Raw genomic sequence first — 21,407 nt, forward strand, 5'->3', positions numbered from 1 at the left:
TAGATAGATAGATAGATAGATAGATAGATAGATAGATAGATAGATAGATAGGTGAATCCGGGACGGACGGACTGACGGATGGACAGACAGAACAAAAGATGATAGATAGAACGATGGAACGATAGATAGATAGACAGAGAGGCAGAGAAACAGAGAGACAGAACAAAAGATGATAGATAAATATATAGATAGAACGATAGAATGATAGATAGAACGATAGATAGTGTCACGAATCCGGTCTATGAACTTCCGTTTGTTCACCACCAGAGGTCATTATTCACCACATGGACTCTCACACTACACAGACTGTCACACTTTCCCTGGACTTCAATTCCCACAATCCATTTCACTCTGATTACGCACACGGCTGCAGCCAATCACACACCCTACATAAGCCATGGACTTCCTCTATCTCACTGCCTAGTATTGTTTAGCGCTTATCGCTCACCTAGTGATAGCTACACTACGGAGCCAGTTCCCAGTCCTAGTTTCCAGTTCTAGTTTCCAGTTTAAGTCTAGTCACGTCGTGTTGCCCTGTTGCCTGTTTACTGATCTTCTGCCTCGGCCACACAAGGATTCAGCAGCTTTTCAGAGGAAAATTGGTCAGGTATGGACACAGCACAAATATTATTAGCCCGTGATCGCTGGAGAACTATATTCGAGAATATTTAGCAATCGCGCACTATTCAGATTTACCGGACTGTCTTTTGATAGAGTTTTTTTGTGATGGCATTAATCAACCTCTACAATCTGAGCTTAGACGCGAGGGTCCGCGTTCGTCACTCGCTCAGTTTATGAATTATGTTTTGTTTTCTGTCGGTTCCTCTTTCACTGTGGGTGTCGCCTTAGGATCCTGATCCTAAACATGTCGTGGTTGTTATTTCGGACTCCATTCACGCCACGGCTGCCGCATCAGAGCCCATTAACATCGCGGCTGCCGCATCAGAGCCTGTGTATGTCTCGTCAAGTCACAGCTGTTCTTCCTGAGTCCAGTCAAGTCACAGCTGATCTTCATGAATCAAGTCACGTCACCGCTGATCTTCCAGAGTCTCGTCACGTCTCCGCTGATCTTCCAGAGTCACGTTTCAGCTGATCGTCCAGAGTCTCGTCACATCTCAGCTGATCTTCCAAAGTCTCGTCACGTCTCAGCTGATCTTCTCGAGTCTCGTCACGTCTCAGCTGTTCGTCCAGAGTCACTTTACGTCTCAGCTGATCTTCCAGAGTGTCGTCACGTCTCGGCTGATCTTCCAGAGTCACGTCACATCTCCGCTGATCTTCCAGAGTCTCGTCAAGCCTCCGCTGATCTTCCAGAGTCTTGTCATGTCTCCACTGATCTTCCAGAGTCACATCACATCACAGCTGATCCTCCAGTGTCACGTCACATAACATCTGATCATCCAGAGTCACGTCACATCACAGCTGATCATCCAGAGTCACGTCACGTACTGTCTGTTGCACCCAGATCTTCAAGGTCAGTCCTTCGGTATCCCAGTCTGGTATCCAGTATGAGGGATGCACCGCTGTTGTCTGCACGCGCAGCTGGTATCCCCAAACCCACTCACTCTAGCCCTCCTGTTCCTGAACTGATTCCCCTGTGTGAAACTCTTCCCATGATGGGGATCGCTTTTTGGTGTGTTTGGGCTGCATACACCACCACAGAACCTCCCGAGGTGGCGGCGTCCCCTATGGTGTCTCCAGAGGTGGCGGCTGATGCTGCAGAATCTCCTGAGGTGGTAACGCTCACTGCTGTGTTTCCTGAAGCGATGACATCTGCTGCAGTTTCTCCAGAGGTGGCGGCGTATGCTGAAGAACCTCCCAAGGCGGTGGTGCTTGCTTCAGCTCCTTGCGTGGTGGTGGCGCCAAGCAATGCATTCTCAGCCTGTCGTGTCGTGGTCGAAGAGACCATTACTGAACCCTCCCTGTTTCCTGATGTTACTGCTGTAGAACCTCCAGAGGTGGCGGCAATCGCTACAGAACCTCCAGAGGTGTCAGTGGTTTCCCCTTATGAACTCTCTGCCTGTCCTGTCACGGCTATGAAGGCCGTCTGTGAACTCTCTGCCTGTCCTATCATGGCTATGAAGGCCATCTGTGAACTCTCTGCCTGTCCTGTCACGGTTATGGAGGCCGTCTGTGAACTCTCTGCCTATCCTGTAATGGCTATGGAGGCCATCTGTGAACTCTCTGCCTGTCCTGTCATGGCTATGATGGCCGTCTGTGAACTCTCTGTTCTGCCACAGCTCAAAAATGTGCCTTTGAACCATCTGTCTGTCCAGTTTCAATTAATGGATCTGAGTGTGAATTGTCTATTCAGTTTCAGTCACTGAAATGTCTACAGTCCAGTTTCAGCACTTCAATTCCCACAATCCATTTCACTCTGATTACGCACATGGCTGCAGCCAATCACACAACCTACATAAGCCATGGACTTCATCTCTCTCACTGCCGAGTGTTGTTTAGAGCTTATCTCTCACCTAGTGATAGCTACACTACAGAGTCAGTTCCCAGTCCTAGTTTCCAGTTCTAGTTTCCAGTCTAAGTCTAGTCACGTCGTGTTGCCCTGTTGCCTGTTTACTGATCTTCTGCCTGTCTTGGAATCGTCTTGTTGTTTGGACTCTGTTTTCCCCTGCCTGGACTATTAGCGTGTATCTAGATTATCTCTCTTTGTTTTGCCCCCTGGATCACGTTCGCAACCGATCAACCCCGTCTGTTCACTGGACTACACTTGTATCTTGCCCGTGTTATACCTGTTTGCTGGTGTTTCGACCCTGCCTGTTTCTGACCATGTTTATGAATAAAGCTATGCAAATGGTTCCAACCAACTCTCGTCCCTGTCGCCCCATTACAGATAGATAGATAGATAGATAGATAGATAGATAGATAGATAGATAATTGTTGTGTAATGGAAAGGTTCCATGGAAGTTAAAAGTTCTTAATGGAACCATCAATGCCAATAAAGAGCTCTTTATTTTTAAGAGTGTAGGTTGCATTGGTTTCTTCCATTGTGGATGAAAATTGCACTAATTCAGCTGCAGGTTTTGGACATTTTGAGATTTGAAAAAGTTGTTACTGAGTCAACAAGGACTTTTGATTGACAAGTGCACTCCCACAACTGAATGGATAAGAGTAGATGAATGCTGAGATTCAGGAGAGAATGACTCACAGTGTTCCAGGGTGAAGAGCAGACACACAGCCAAGAGAGACTGGAGCGCAGTCAAGCAGAGCTCCCCCAGCATCCTAAAGGAGAAACACAGAGAAAAAGAGAGAGAACGGTGAATTGATTATACATTTCAGTCATGTCAAAACTAATTATGATCAAACTATCAAAGACTGCAAGTGCATTTTCACTCTTTTTTTGATGAGCCAAGGAACTCATCAAATAGATTACAATATTCAAAGCAGGCCTCTCAAATGTCTTTATATCCTGTCGAAAAAACATGTGTACTGAACTCAACCTGGCGAAAACATCTCTACCATCTGGGTGTTGAATGTTAAGCACAAAAACTAATCAGTTATGAATAAAGCTATGCAAATGGTTCCAACCAACTCTCGTCCCTGTCGCCCCATTACAGATAGATAGATAGATAGATAGATAGATAGATAGATAATTGTTGTGTAATGGAAAGGTTCCATGGATGTTAAAAGTTCTTAATGGAACCATCAATGCCAATAAAGAGCTCTTTATTTTTAAGAGTGTAGGTTGCATTGGTTTCTTCCATTGTGGATGAAAATTGCACTAATTCAGCTGCAGGTTTTGGACATTTTGAGATTTGAAAAAGTTGTTACTGAGTCAACAAGGACTTTTGATTGACAAGTGCACTCCCACAACTGAATGGATAAGAGTAGATGAATGCTGAGATTCAGGAGAGAATGACTCACAGTGTTCCAGGGTGAAGAGCAGACACACAGCCAAGAGAGACTGGAGCGCAGTCAAGCAGAGCTCCCCCAGCATCCTAAAGGAGAAACACAGAGAAAAAGAGAGAGAACGGTGAATTGATTATACATTTCAGTCATGTCAAAACTAATTATGATCAAACTATCAAAGACTGCAAGTGCATTTTCACTCTTTTTTTGATGAGCCAAGGAACTCATCAAATAGATTACAATATTCAAAGCAGGCCTCTCAAATGTCTTTATATCCTGTCGAAAAAACATGTGTACTGAACTCAACCTGGCGAAAACATCTCTACCATCTGGGTGTTGAATGTTAAGCACAAAAACTAATCAGTTATCAAGAAAATAGCCATTTTTGCCAGCATTATTACAGAAAGTAAACATCAGTGAAATCACTCACAACATCATGTGAGGTTGCTTTTGTAACTCTTTCAAAGGCAAGCATATTTTTTTTGATGTAATGCAGTTTCAGATGGCTGGCTGAGCAGATCAAATCTCAAGATGGACAGAATGATAAACAGATAAAATGTAAATCACCGGACAGATAGATAAGCAGACAGACAGAACGACAGACCGATCGATGGACAGAACAATGGACAGATAAACATAAAGACAGAATGACAGATGGACAGAATGATTGATAGAACAAAGGACAAATAGAACGAAAGACGGATAGTAGGCAGACAGAACAATAGTCAGGAAGAAGAACAGATAGATAGATCAATGGACAGATAAACTAAATGACAGAGAGACAGACAGACAGAATGACAGACTGATACACAGAACAAATGATAAATAGATAAGATGAACAACAGACAAATAGACAGACAGAAGGACAGATAGACAAATAAGCATAGATAACAGATAGAACAATAGAACGAAAGATAGATAGATAGATAGATAGATAGATAGATAGATAGATAGATAGATAGATAGATAGATAGATAGATAGATAGATAGATAGATAACTATCTTTCAATAAAGAAAGGCTTTTATACCTCAAATTAATTACACAAATTTCTTTTTATTTTTAAGGACCACCAAGTATATAAATGTTTGACAAGCCCATTCTACATTATTACAGGCAGAAAGTCTTTAGTACAAACCAAGTGTGAGAGAGACAAAGAGCCGGCAGTAAATAATAAATGCTGCAGATTTTACTTGCTGTGGCTAAAGGCGAAACACAAGCCGCTGTCTGAGAGATTTGACACGGATAACCAGTGTACGTTACAGCGGGCCGCTCACCTGCTCTGAGTCAAAGTCGAGTGCAAGGACAAATAGAGAGATGAGCTGTCCCGTGCGTCAAAACGAATGAGACAGTCGGTTCATTTGTGGCTGCACAGTCGATTAATCACTCAAATTAATTTGATCTCATCTGATGGGTTAAATGGTCAATTCAATCAAAGCTGGATCTTCCTTCCTGCATTGTTCTTCTTGATTCCCAATAGGTGGAGGGTCTATTTTACATTCCTGATCATGTGACCTCCAGAAACCTCCATCTCAGCCGGGAATCATGGGAGTCTATCTCGTAATTGTATCCGCAGGTTGGAGCCGTGCAGTTTTTTGCTGTCTGTCACAGGCAGGCGACAGATGACAAGCCGAAAACCTCCTACATGGAGGTAGGCGAGTGAACGCGTACACAAACAAACACTAAGACAAACCCACACACATTCTAAAAGAACTGATTCTCAAACAAAAGGAAGTCGACATGCTTGCACACAAAGGATCTGGCGGAAGGTTTGGCGTATAAAAGCATACAAACACAGAGTCCCTTACAGCTCAGTCCATGAATCTGTTTGTATCATCAATGATTTTCTTTCTTTCAGGGAAAAAGCACGGTTTTAGATGCTGCTCACTTTGTCTTCGCTGTGGGAAGGCGATTGTGCTCTGGCATGCGCTAATCCTGCTGTTGTTTTGCCCAGCCTGGGCTCTCTGATCCTGGCAAAATATCATGCTAGACCTCTGTAGACTCCCACAGCCTCCGGCCTCCGTCAGCTCATCCGGAGTCTTGTTAGGGCTAAAGCAGGCATCAATACTGCTCATACCTGGGGCTTGTCGTGAGGGGATATGCACAATTGTTTTAAGTTTAATCAGACTAACACTTTTCATCAGGTGGACATTAAACAAGCCAAAAGAAATCCCAGAGTTACACTGACGAGAGAGAGAGAGAGAGAGAGAGTGAGAGAATGATATGAAATCTGAATATATATTTATAAATTCTGAATATAAAGTTATAATTCTAAATAGACAAATGTAAATTGTGAATATATACTTATACGTTTAAATATATAGACACAAATCTGAATATATAAATGTAAATTATGAAAATATAGAAGTACAGATGAATTTATAAGCCTTGTCAGTACTCTGGTTCACAAATATATACACACATGTATGACATATTCATAATTTATATATTCAGGTTTGTCTCCATATATTTGGAAATTAATATATATATTCATTTATACAATAGAAGAAAAAATATTTTCTGTTTGCCTCTTCCTAATACTAATATTCATAAAACAGATATTCGCATTAAGGAACAAAATCTTGTTATGTGCTCACGTTTTTCGTGCAGTTTCACAGAGAGAAGGATATCAGCTCATAGAAATATGCATGGAAAAAAAACAGCTAAACAACAAATCTAATATAAAAAATATAAATAACAATAAATACATAAATGTAATAATGCAATAACAAAAATGAAAAAATAAATAAATAATTAAAAGTCAGCAAATAAAAAATGTATTAAATAAATAAAATGTCTGTAAAAAAACAAGTATATGAGTTCCAGTTTTTTACTTGATTAATTTATTAATTAATTATTTAATTGAATAATTGCTATTATACTGTACATCATAAATATTATGTAAACTAATTATTCATTTTATTTCAGCAACATTGAGCATGTTCTATTTTAAGTGCAGTTTGGGGCTTAGAGATCTTCTGATTACTAGGGTGTTTTTTTTTTTGAAGAAAAAACTAAACTGAGAAGTGGGACACTTATGAAAAATCTTTTACTTTCCATGTATTATCACTGGAGAAACAAATAAGAATGTTCTTTGATTTTTTTTCCCCTTATGGGCAGAAACTCAAGGAGAGCAGTTACAAAACATCTTAATGCATCCGTCATTGGCAGCCTTGCCACTGTGAGTTATTGGACACAGTCATGAATCAGGCTACAGTGTTGCTCCCTCAAAACGCACACATACACACCGCACTTCAATACAAACAGGACATATGAGCATCCTTTTTTCCACAGTAAGACAAAACAGAGTTTCCTGTAAATGTCTTTTACATGGTACATTTGCAAAATAGGTCTCTTATCGGCTTCCCTGGAACGTTAATTGTATTTTTTTTATCTTTTTGCTTCATCTCTACAAATCATGGCATTTCTCCAAGACAATTCACGAGTGGGTTAAAAGCTCACGTCTAAATCCACAGATCTCTATTTGTGATGCAAGACAAACACATTGTGCCTTGGGGGGCACCATAAATGCATCAAACAAACAAATAAATGAATCACAGCCATTCGTTTCTGTGTGTTTGTCTACAATAGAAAAGAGCAAAAGAAAAAAATAATGAAAATGTGTGACACAATATAAGCACTAAAATGGTGAATTCTCTCTATTACTGTGTGGTTGATACAGATGGTGGGTCAGCCTGTCGCCGTTAGCAACGACACCAGTGTCAACAAACACAGGAAGTTTCAATCACTTTGGAGAGTGACCTAATGGTTGAGAAGAAAAGAGAAGCATAAAGGAAGACAAAACAAAACAACAACAGACCAGCATTAATTTCCATGCCACTGCAGACTGATAAAGGCTCTAAAAGCTCAGCATCAGTTGCCTTCTGTAAAAACTAGGTCTTACCAGCTTAAAGGGTTGATGCTGCTCTACCAGCTCTAACCAGTTTAACCAAGATGGTCTACCATGTAAAAACCAGGTACACTAGTTGCTAGCGTGCCTGAACAATTACCCTGACCAGCTAGATAGATATTGATCAGAGAGACGACAGATCAGTAGATTGACAAACAGAACAAAGAACAGAAATAATGATAACTCGATAGGTAGAATGACAGATAGAACAATAGATAGACAAAACATCAGAAAGAACACAAGAATGATAGACAGAATGGCAGAGCGAACAAATGAATGATTGTTAGATAATAAAAATTATAGATAGAACAATAGAAGAAAAATTAGCATGATATAAAGATTTATAGACAGATTGATAGAACTATAGAACGACAGACAGAATGATACAAATAAAAAAACAGATAGATAGATAGATAGATAGATAGATAGATAGATAGATAGATAAAAAGATCAAAGAAAAAGGATGAAAGATCAAAAGATCAAAAGATAGAAAGAACGAGAGAATGATATGTCGAACTATCGAATGAAAAATCAATAGAACGAAAGAACAATAAAGCAAAATAACAATAGCTGGATCAAAAGAACGATGGACAGTGTGATAGAGAGATAGAGCACAAACAACAGAATGAATGAGCAAGAGAGAACGATATAATTTCAGAACAAGCTAAAGATAGACAGAACAATACATAAAACGGACAACCAAACAACAGATAGAACTTTCAAACGATAGACAGAATAAATAAATGAGCCAGAACAATAGATTGTCAACAGATCAAGTGAAAGATTGATAGAATAACTGGACAATAAATAAGTAGAACAAATGGCGAATGATAGATAAACCAAAGAAATGTGTAAATGATAGCTAGATAGATAGATAGATAGATAGATAGATAGATAGATAGATAGATAGATAGATAGATAGATAGATAGATAGATAGATAGATAGATAGATAGATAGATAGATAGAATGAGTGAACAATACACAGAAGGAATGTGCAAGCAACTATGTAAAGAGAACAAGTGAAGGATATGAGTGAACAACAGATAGATAGAATGAACAAATAAACGAATGAGTGACAGACAGAATGAATGAGTGAAAAAGATATAGATAGAATGAACGGTCAATAGATAATCCAATATAGATAATAACCTACCAAGATCAACAGAGGCAGAATTTAAATGGTGAAACCCAGTGAAAAAAATTAATAAATAAAAACAAACGAGTTTCATAAGAAATTTGGAATCGGATTCTATGAACCCTTTACCAAGGTTAAAAATGTACAGCAACTCAAATTTATTTATTTAAAAGAACAAAACAAACAACAGAATGAATGAGCAAGAGAGAACGATAGAATTTCAGAACAAGCTAAAGATAGACAGAACAATACATAAAACGGACAACCAAACAACAGATAGAACTTTCAAACGATAGACAGAATAAATAAATGAGCCAGAACAATAGATTGTCAACAGATCAAGTGAAAGATTGATAGAATAACTGGACAATAAATAAGTAGAACAAATGGCGAATGATAGATAAACCAAACAAATGTGTAAATGATAGCTAGATAGATAGATAGATAGATAGATAGATAGATAGATAGATAGATAGATAGAGTGAACAATACACAGAAGGAATGTGCAAGCAAATATGTAAAGAGAACAAGTGAAGGATATGAGTGAACAACAGATAGATAGAATGAACAAATAAATGAATGAGTGACAGACAGAATGAATGAGTGAAAAAGATATAGATAGAATGAACGGTCAATAGATAATCCAATATAGATAATAACCTACCAAGATCAACAGAGGCAGAATTTAAATGGTGAAATCCAGTGAAAAAAATTAATAAATAAAAACAAACGAGTTTCATAAGAAATTTGGAATCGGATTCTATGAACCCTTTACCAAGGTTAAAAATGTACAGCAACTCAAATTTATTTATTTAAAAGAACAAATTGGAATTCAAACCAGCCCATCATTTGGAACATTTATAGAGGCATGTAAAGCTGGAAACTGATGCAGAGGTTTCTGCCGTCTGGGACGAGACTCTTTCTGCAGACGCATTCAGACTAGTCACTCAAGCACACCATATGGTCCGACGCACAACACCGGGGATATTCCACTCCCTGACCAGTGGAATGGATGAATATTTAAGATGTTTGCGCACATAATTGGCATCTTAGTCCAAAATTTGATTTGAGTGGATTGAAATATAACAGCCTGCATCCCACCTCATTACTGGTCTTTTCCAGCATGTGAAGATAGATAGATAGAATGAGTGAACAATACACAGAAGGAATGTGCAAGCAAATATGTAAAGAGAACAAGTGAAGGATATGAGTGAACAACAGATAGATAGAATGAACAAATAAATGAATGAGTGACAGACAGAATGAATGAGTGAAAAAGATATAGATAGAATGAACGGTCAATAGATAATCCAATATAGATAATAACCTACCAAGATCAACAGAGGCAGAATTTAAATGGTGAAATCCAGTGAAAAAAATTAATAAATAAAAACAAACGAGTTTCATAAGAAATTTGGAATCGGATTCTATGAACCCTTTACCAAGGTTAAAAATGTACAGCAACTCAAATTTATTTATTTAAAAGAACAAATCGGAATTCAAACCAGCCCATCATTTGGAACATTTATAGAGGCATGTAAAGCTGGAAACTGATGCAGAGGTTTCTGCCATCTGGGACGAGACTCTTTCTGCAGACGCATTCAGACTAGTCACTCAAGCACACCATATGGTCCGACGCACAACACCGGGGATATTCCACTCCCTGACCAGTGGAATGGATGAATATTTAAGATGTTTGCGCACATAATTGGCATCTTAGTCCAAAATTTGATTTGAGTGGATTGAAATATAACAGCCTGCATCCCACCTCATTACTGGTCTTTTCCAGCATGTGAACATGCAGGTGTGTCCTGCATTCGTCTGGCAGCCTGTCGTGTGTGTGTGTGTGTGTGTGTGTGTGTGTCATCTTTCACTGACATGAAAAGATGCAGTTAAGAAGGAGACGGGCAGAGAGGCGGTCGACACATTAACACTGTGCTAGTGTACGGATACTGTCACCCACAGACACGAGCTGAAGTGGTTTTCACACATCCCGTTCCGTGATCTCAATGGGCACTGATTGCCTTTAATGTAGCAGGATGCTGCCAGAGTGTGAATGAAGGAACAGGAGTTTGTGTTCACAGAGAGAGTGTCAATATGTCCGTCCCTTTCACTTTTTCCCCCTTTTGTCCTTATGATGTTCAGAGACTTGTCTCTAACCCTGCTGAGGGTTAAAAAAAGGCATTTTTTCCCTCAGCATCTAGATCTAGAGATTTTGACACAGTAAATATTTCTGAAACAACATGTCTGTGTAATGTAAAAATAGAAGGCACAACTCAATGAATCTTATAGGCTCAATGTGCATTTGTATTTATATCTGAAATAGTATGTGATATTAGAATTATAACATCCCAAATAGTACGCCAAAATTGTAGAATTTCAAAGTGTGCACCCTAATATGTATACAAAATAATATGCATGATTAGAATTTGTATTGAATTAGAATTAAGTATTGAAAATAGTATGTAAAATCTTACTATTATGCAGGACTGCATACTATTTCATCCATGAATCCATCTAAGTATGAAAACTTATAGATGGAATGCAAACTGAGGCACATAAAAACTGCATGTACAGATGCACACTTTATGTTTTCAATGTACTATGATTTGGGACACACTTATTCAAATCTTGCATATTATTTTGGATTTAACTATAGATAGTATGCAGACTGTATTATCCAAAATAATAAGATTAGTGCAAATGTTGAATTAGTATGTAGTCCTGCATAACAGTACACTTTGGTGATTAAACTATGAACAGTATGCAAACATTTTTGTGGCTCAGTTTGCATATTTTTATACTATCTGAACTTAAATCTGAAATGATGTCCTGAAAAAAAGATTTTTTTCACAATTTTGGCATTCTATTTTTAAAGTGTACATGCATGCTTTTCTGGTTAATATTACCCACAACCCCTTGCACAAAGGAAGAGATTTATAGCATAGTAGTGTGTCGCAATGCTAGGATACTTAAAATAATGTCTGTACATGTATGCAGGATGTAGCCATAGATTACATTACATTTAATCTAAAATGACTTACATTGCATTCAAGGTATACATTTTTTCAGTTCTTGTATTCCCTGGGAATCAAACCCATGACCTTGGCGTTGCTAGCACCATGCATCACTGTTTGAGCTACAATAGATAGTGGATAAGAAAAAACTAATTTGAGGAGCACAGAAAATGCTGGATTCAGGAGATTTGACGCATGGATTCAAACCTGCATTTCCCAAATGAGCACCAAAGCTCATTGCATCTGGCGGACAAACCGCTAAGCCACCACTCAATCATCTAAACCCCAGTGAAATTAAAATATTGATTTCATTTAACAAGCACCATTGAGTAATTTGCCTTTTATAGATCCTAGAAAGAACAACAAGGACAAAATATTGCTAGCACCATGCATCACTGTTTGAGCTACAATAGATAGTGGATAAGAAAAAACTAATTTGAGGAGCACAGAAAATGCTGGATTCAGGAGATTTGACGTATGGATTCAAACCTGCATTTCCCAAATGAGCACCAAAGCTCATTGCATCTGGCGGACAAACCGCTAAGCCACCACTCAATCATCTAAACCCCAGTGAAATTAAAATATTGATTTCATTTAACAAGCACCATTGAGTAATTTGCCTTTTATAGATCCTAGAAAGAACAACAAGGACAAAATGTGGCATCAGGCATATATCCCCCTTTTTATAACCTCCAACTGCAACCTAAAAGTGATTGACTACACCTTTTCCTTCATTCAGATGGGCAATCCAGCACCTAATTGAGCCTGGCAATAACCCCTTGGCTGGTGGAGGGAGCTGACTTGTCTCCAAGAGCACAGAAATAAACGAGTTTCTCCATCTCAACGTCTTGGAGCCGAAGCTGTAGCTTTGAAAAATGAGGTGACAGAGTGCTTATATCACGGGGGCTCGGCAACGGCAATTTCAAACATTTCCTGCTTTTAATTTGCGCTCTCAGGCACACCAACACTTTTGACAGGCGACGACGGGAAATATTTAACTTGCTCTTCTGTGCATCAAGGTCCCTTTGGCTGCTCCATGTGGAATCAAAAACGACTAGAAAGCACCGTGAGTAAGACATGTTGATGTCGAGCAGTCAGTACAAATGACATGTATGTACTTTGAGTGTCATGAGCATGAGCGATCAATAAAAAGCCCAGATGAAGTCGCCACAAAATTCGGCAAATCTTGGTACTGAACCGCTGTGGGAGGAAACGTCCAACAACAAACAGCAGAAATAAATGACCCAGGCAGTTTCTGACTGGTAACTGTAAAGACGCCTCAGTTAATCAAAGTTCTTAGACTGTCGGCTTTGAATCACATCTAGGTAGCACGCATCAAAACTGTGGCTTTGAACTCAGGGCCACGCTTTCCGGAACACACATGAAAAACCTGAAAAAACCTTTGTACAACAGGAAACTTGTGTTATGTTGCCAAATTCGGCAGATGCAAGACAGGAATTGACAAAATGCCATTGCAGCAGACATCAGGCAAAGATTATGACATATGTTATGTAAGAGATTGAGCCCTGGCAGCATTGTCCTATTGATACAACCCAAGTTTCTGGATCCTTTTGTGATCTTTCCCATAATTGAAGACACCTTTTTATACCAAGTTTGAATTTTTGGCATAAGAAAAATGCAAAACAAAACATCACCTCTATGAACCAGAGGTTTCGTAATTCAATAATTTGTCACTTCACAGCAAAATGCTAGGTTGATTCATTCAAACATTCAAACTTTTGATTTTTGGGAGAAAATACAGACAATTTGGCACCAGACTTAATTTTCTTCATTGGATCAGATTGGAAAACAATGTCTTTATGAACAAAATATTATGATTCAAAGGCAAGAATCATTTTTTTTAATTGTTCAAAAGCCAAACATTTTAATTATGATGCAAACACACTTTTCCAGTGATAGGTTGAAAAAAATTGCAACTATTTTATACTAAAGTTGCTTAGTCTCATTTGATTTATTATGAACAGGCCTTGTAGTCCGTTCACACCAAGAACAATAATTATAGGGATAACTATATTAGCGTCCACACCAATAGATGACAACGTTCTGTTTATAAGCATGTGCTGCAGTTTTGTCGTGTGCCGCTTTAAATGTTTGAGTTTATACTGATTGGCTGTTTTTATAATTCACCACCTGTAAAAAATCATTGTGAAAGCAATTCCAACGATATCGATCTTCCGTGTTGTTATTGTTATAGCTGTGGTGTGGACTACGCTATTGTTTATTGTACAGTTCAAACGATTAATAAACTTTATGGTCATTGGTGTGAACGTCCCTTTAAAGCATGTAATTGGAAAGAAAGAGATCCATGCAGAAAAAAAAGTGAAGTACACAGATTAAGAAAGAGGGCTTGAGAGATATGCAGCACACTGCCAGGAGAAAAGCTTTTATTAAGCTATCCTTTGTGTTTAGGCTACATGTGCAAAATGCTGAAAACGCAACTCATCAAAGCAGTGCAAGGAAATTGTTTATATTTGTCAGGTTTGTCTCCAGTTTTAAGTCAAAAAGTACCAAGACCCAGGCAGTTTCTGACTGGTAACTGTAAAGACGCCTCAGTTAATCAAAGTTCTTAGACTGTCGGCTTTGAATCACATCTAGGTAGCACGCATCAAAACTGTGGCTTTGAACTCAGGGCCACGCTTTCCGGAACACACATGAAAAACCTGAAAAAACCTTTGTACAACAGGAAACTTGTGTTATGTTGCCAAATTCGGCAGATGCAAGACAGGAATTGACAAAATGCCATTGCAGCAGACATCAGGCAAAGATTATGACATATGTTATGTAAGAGATTGAGCCCTGGCAGCATTGTCCTATTGATACAACCCAAGTTTCTGGATCCTTTTGTGATCTTTCCCATAATTGAAGACACCTTTTTATACCAAGTTTGAATTTTTGGCATAAGAAAAATGCAAAACAAAACATCACCTCTATGAACCAGAGGTTTCGTAATTCAATAATTTGTCACTTCACAGCAAAATGCTAGGTTGATTCATTCAAACATTCAAACTTTTGATTTTTGGGAGAAAATACAGACAATTTGGCACCAGACTTAATTTTCTTCATTGGATCAGATTGGAAAACAATGTCTTTATGAACAAAATATTATGATTCAAAGGCAAGAATCATTTTTTTTAATTGTTCAAAAGCCAAACATTTTAATTATGATGCAAACACACTTTTCCAGTGATAGGTTGAAAAAAATTGCAACTATTTTATACTAAAGTTGCTTAGTCTCATTTGATTTATTATGAACAGGCCTTGTAGTCCGTTCACACCAAGAACAATAATTATAGGGATAACTATATTAGCGTCCACACCAATAGATGACAACGTTCTGTTTATAAGCATGTGCTGCAGTTTTGTCGTGTGCCGCTTTAAATGTTTGAGTTTATACTGATTGGCTGTTTTTATAATTCACCACCTGTAAAAAATCATTGTGAAAGCAATTCCAACGATATCGATCTTCCGTGTTGTTATTGTTATAGCTGTGGTGTGGACTACGCTATTGTTTATTGTACAGTTCAAACGATTAATAAACTTTATGGTCATTGGTGTGAACGTCCCTTTAAAGCATGTAATTGGAAAGAAAGAGATCCATGCAGAAAAAAAAGTGAAGTACACAGATTAAGAAAGAGGGCTTGAGAGATATGCAGCACACTGCCAGGAGAAAAGCTTTTATTAAGCTATCCTTTGTGTTTAGGCTACATGTGCAAAATGCTGAAAACGCAACTCATCAAAGCAGTGCAAGGAAATTGTTTATATTTGTCAGGTTTGTCTCCAGTTTTAAGTCAAAAAGTACCAAAAAGTCAAAAATCTGATCAGATTTTGTGTGAACCATTCATAACCTTTACCTAATAAAAGAATAACTGACATGAGTTAAATTACACTATTGTCTTCTGTAGAGCTGCTTTACATCTGTGTTTGAATTGGATTTTTGTGTTTTATAATTGATGAACTTTACAACATGAACACTGTTATTTCCTGTTTATTAATGTTAAGTTACTTTGAAACAATCTGTATTGTATAAAGCGCTATGTAAATAATTGTATTTCTTTTATCCTGCCCATGCTTTTAAATATAATAAAAGTGAATGACAACTAGGGCTGTCAAGTTATAAAATGACAAAAAGTTCCTTACAACTGAACTTTGCACGTAAAAAGGATGAAATGTAAGCTACTCCTTACCAAAAATTGTTCATGAGGAAAAGTAACAATGTCCCATTCATGAAAAAGTTGTTATTTTGACTCAAATCTTTCTAATGAATCAACTGTTCTAGATCACAGTGATGATTCATTCATAAACCGAACTCTCACTGCAGGGGAGGACTTCAGTAAATAATGACTTAAATTCAGTCTATTCCTCATGAAAAGCTATTATTTGCCTTCAAAAAATATGTCATATGAACCACTTTGATGCTTTGAAATACAGTATTATAAAAGTGAACGGCAACTGGGGCTGTCAAGCTCTAAAACGACAAAAAAAAGCATCTTAAAAGTGACAATCTAATAATATTGAGTGAAAAAAGATTTAGAAAAACATTTAAGCCATTATCCACTGAAAATTGTTCCTGAGAGAAATACTGGTGTCCCATTCCATTCCAATGACCCAATGAATTGTTCATTTGAGTCAAATCTTTCTAATCAATCACTGTGATAATGTGTTCATGAATCAGACTGTCACTGAAGGAAGATTTCAGTCAATATCAACTTAAGTCTGTTCCTCACGAAAAAGCTGTTATTTGCCTTCAAAGGAACATAATGCCATAAGAAGTTTTTTTTTAATCTCCTTCAGACCTCATTCACTTCCATTATATGAAAAAGAGCACCTCCTTTTGGGTTCTACTGAAAAAAGAAATTCATACAGGTTTGGAACGACACAAAAGTGTGCAAATGATATTGAACTATTCTTGTAAGTATAATCGGTGTATTTTCATGCACACTCATTGTTTGTGTTTATCAAATTGTGGGAGCCACAAACTGTGATTGAGCCACTGGAGTGCCAATGCCAGCTTTGTCTTGCTGGTGCATTGAATCCCACAAACTGGCAGGAACAATGGAGCATGTAGGTGTGTGTGAGTTTATACAAGCAGGGCTCTCTGAACAGGTGTCAGAACAGCTTTTTCCATTCAGCCCGCTCCACTTCTCCGGATCCCTTTATGAAAACACGATTTAGTCATCCCCCAACCATTAACTGGGAAGCATATGGTGAGTCCACAGTGTGTCCCCATAAAAATTGCATGAAACTAATCGAAATCACACAAAAACACAAAGGGATTCCCCTCTGACCTCTGACACACACTGACAGATGGGGAGGGACAGAGTCCAACCACCCCGAAAATGATATTCGCACACGTCCGCCTCTCAACACCAAGTCACATGTCTTTTCATGCTGAATAGCTGTGGCGTGCGACAGCTTTGAATTGGTTTTCATGAATTCATGATACGTCGGGTGAACAGCGAAACATTTTGACATGAAAAAGAAGCTGACCAGAAACTGAATTGCAGTTTTGATACGACAAGCAAGAAGATTCAGGCAGAAAATAACAAAGTCTAACCGGATCTTATTTTGACATCGTTCTGCTGACATACAAAATATAAAATGATGCATTATATATATTTATCGAGCACTACTGTGGCCAGCGCTTCGATTCAATTTTCTCAGCGACATGCGGCATTGGAAAGTCAAACAATCCAAAAGAAATAAAGTGACATTTGAAGGGAAGAAAGGGAAACAAAAAGAGAGAAAGGGAGATAAGAAGACCTATAAGAAGAGTTTATATAACTTTGCATGGGAAAAAAGCTATTATCCACTGAAAATTGTTCATATCAATTAGGGATGTGCAACAGTGATCGAGTACTCGACCGTGACAGCGATGATCGATCACGTAAACAATGATTTTTATTTTTATTTTTTCCTGATTGGTTATAGCAGCACTTTGGGCGGCGCCCTGAGCTCTGATTGGTTAGCTTGCCACAGGATGCATCAAAAGACGTGAGAAGAGAGAGAATCATGGCCTCAAAGTCACGTAGTGATGTCTGGCTTCACTTTGAGAAGACCGATGAAAATACAGTTCAGTGCAAGCTGTGCAGCGCCATGCTGTCACACAAATCTACAACAAGTACAATGCGCTATCATCAAACATTTGTACATAAAATGTCTGTCGATAACAGAGCGGCAACTCTAAGAAAGAGGGCTTGAGAGATATGCAGCACACTGCCAGGAGAAAAGCTTTTATTAAGCTATCCTTTGTGTTTAGGCTACATGTGCAAAATGCTGAAAACGCAACTCATCAAAGCAGTGCAAGGAAATTGTTTATATTTGTCAGGTTTGTCTCCAGTTTTAAGTCAAAAAGTACCAAAAAGTCAAAAATCTGATCAGATTTTATGTGAACCATTCATAACCTTTACCTAATAAAAGAATAACTGACATGAGTTAAATTACACTATTGTCTTCTGTAGAGCTGCTTTACATCTGTGTTTGAATTTGATTTTTGTATTTTATAATTGATGAACTTTACAACATGAACACTGTTATTTCCTGTTTATTAATGTTAAGTTACTTTGAAACAATCTGTATTGTATAAAGCGCTATGTAAATAATTGTATTTCTTTTATCCTGCCCATGCTTTTAAATATAATAAAAGTGAATGACAACTAGGGCTGTCAAGTTATAAAATGACAAAAAGTTCCTTACAACTGAACTTTGCACGTAAAAAGGATGAAATGTAAGCTACTCCTTACCAAAAATTGTTCATGAGGAAAAGTAACAATGTCCCATTCATGAAAAAGTTGTTATTTTGACTCAAATCTTTCTAATGAATCAACTGTTCTAGATCACAGTGATGATTCATTCATAAACCGAACTCTCACTGGAGGGGAGGACTTCAGTAAATAATGACTTAAATTCAGTCTATTCCTCATGAAAAGCTATTATTTGCCTTCAAAAAATATGTCATATGAACCACTTTGATGCTTTGAAATACAGTATTATAAAAGTGAACGGCAACTGGGGCTGTCAAGCTCTAAAACGACAAAAAAAAGCATCTTAAAAGTGACAATCTAATAATATTGAGTGAAAAAAGATTTAGAAAAACATTTAAGCCATTATCCACTGAAAATTGTTCCTGAGAGAAATACTGGTGTCCCATTCCATTCCAATGACCCAATGAATTGTTCATTTGAGTCAAATCTTTCTAATCAATCACTGTGATAATGTGTTCATGAATCAGACTGTCACTGAAGGAAGATTTCAGTCAATATCAACTTAAGTCTGTTCCTCACGAAAAAGCTGTTATTTGCCTTCAAAGGAACATAATGCCATAAGAAGTTTTTTTTTAATCTCCTTCAGACCTCATTCACTTCCATTATATGAAAAAGAGCACCTCCTTTTGGGTTCTACTGAAAAAAGAAATTCATACAGGTTTGGAACGACACAAAAGTGTGCAAATGATATTGAACTATTCTTGTAAGTATAATCGGTGTATTTTCATGCACACTCATTGTTTGTGTTTATCAAATTGTGGGAGCCACAAACTGTGATTGAGCCACTGGAGTGCCAATGCCAGCTTTGTCTTGCTGGTGCATTGAATCCCACAAACTGGCAGGAACAATGGAGCATGTAGGTGTGTGTGAGTTTATACAAGCAGGGCTCTCTGAACAGGTGTCAGAACAGCTTTTTCCATTCAGCCCGCTCCACTTCTCCGGATCCCTTTATGAAAACACGATTTAGTCATCCCCCAACCATTAACTGGGAAGCATATGGTGAGTCCACAGTGTGTCCCCATAAAAATTGCATGAAACTAATCGAAATCACACAAAAACACAAAGGGATTCCCCTCTGACCTCTGACACACACTGACAGATGGGGAGGGACAGAGTCCAACCACCCCGAAAATGATATTCGCACACGTCCGCCTCTCAACACCAAGTCACATGTCTTTTCATGCTGAATAGCTGTGGCGTGCGACAGCTTTGAATTGGTTTTCATGAATTCATGATACGTCGGGTGAACAGCGAAACATTTTGACATGAAAAAGAAGCTGACCAGAAACTGAATTGCAGTTTTGATACGACAAGCAAGAAGATTCAGGCAGAAAATAACAAAGTCTAACCGGATCTTATTTTGACATCGTTCTGCTGACATACAAAATATAAAATGATGCATTATATATATTTATCGAGCACTACTGTGGCCAGCGCTTCGATTCAATTTTCTCAGCGACATGCGGCATTGGAAAGTCAAACAATCCAAAAGAAATAAAGTGACATTTGAAGGGAAGAAAGGGAAACAAAAAGAGAGAAAGGGAGATAAGAAGACCTATAAGAAGAGTTTATATAACTTTGCATGGGAAAAAAGCTATTATCCACTGAAAATTGTTCATATCAATTAGGGATGTGCAACAGTGATCGAGTACTCGACCGTGACAGCGATGATCGATCACGTAAACAATGATTTTTATTTTTATTTTTTCCTGATTGGTTATAGCAGCACTTTGGGCGGCGCCCTGAGCTCTGATTGGTTAGCTTGCCACAGGATGCATCAAAAGACGTGAGAAGAGAGAGAATCATGGCCTCAAAGTCACGTAGTGATGTCTGGCTTCACTTTGAGAAGACCGATGAAAATACAGTTCAGTGCAAGCTGTGCAGCGCCATGCTGTCACACAAATCTACAACAAGTACAATGCGCTATCATCAAACATTTGTACATAAAATGTCTGTCGATAACAGAGCGGCAACTCAGATGAGCATTGCATCATTTGCCGTAAGACCAAAATGCAACGCAGGCAGAACCGAGACGATGACACAGCTAATCGCTGAAATGGTGGTGAAAGATTTGCTGCCCGCTAGTTTTGTCGACGGAGAAGGATTTAAAGATTTCATGCATTACGTTGAGCCCGAGTATGACATTCCGTCACGCAAAACAGTCACGGCAAGAATAGATGCTCTATATGAAAAGACTGCTTCTTCACTCTAGGACAGACTGTCAAAGACAATAGTGACACTAATGTAGTCTAAGAATGTGAATTTATTGTACTTTCGTGTTTTTAAAGCGCAATCCGAGTTACACTTTCGATCAAGCTCACATCTGCATTGGCAAAAAAATTTCAGATGAAAGTTGTAATAGCTAGCCTACGTCTGATTAATTAACATGAACATTTATTACATGCTGAAAGCGCTGCATATCAGTGATTAGTTTCATGCTCAAATGCAATGCCCGATAATGATTATATTGCTTTTAGATGTTTTTTTATTTTTTTATTATTATTACTGATGTTATAATAATGCAGCCGTGCTTTTTTTCGTCATATTTGTGGGCATAATTCAATTCATATGGCTTCGAAAACGCACAGGCGATTTATGGAAAATAAAACTTAATGAACTTAACTTTAAACTTATAACTTAAAACTTAACTTAATAACTTAAAAATAAAACTTAATTACAACTATTACACTTAATAACGTAGAT

General features: G+C 38.1%; 1 protein-coding gene across 1 annotated transcript in view; it reads right to left on the reverse strand.

Annotated features, from left to right (window-relative positions):
• Positions 1-1,906, reverse strand: part of LOC107599474 (neurocan core protein-like) — a 96,541-nt gene extending 94,635 nt beyond the window's left edge. Inside the window, exon 1 of the mRNA XM_016291070.1 lies at positions 1,663-1,906. Coding sequence (XP_016146556.1) covers positions 1,663-1,906 — 244 coding nt within the window. The remainder of the gene's footprint in view (positions 1-1,662) is intronic.
• Positions 1,907-21,407: the final 19,501 nt, after the last annotated feature.

Source organism: Sinocyclocheilus grahami, unplaced genomic scaffold (assembly GCF_001515645.1).
Source record: "Sinocyclocheilus grahami isolate Dianchi unplaced genomic scaffold, SAMN03320097.WGS_v1.1 scaffold267.1, whole genome shotgun sequence".
NCBI lineage: Eukaryota > Metazoa > Chordata > Actinopteri > Cypriniformes > Cyprinidae > Sinocyclocheilus > Sinocyclocheilus grahami.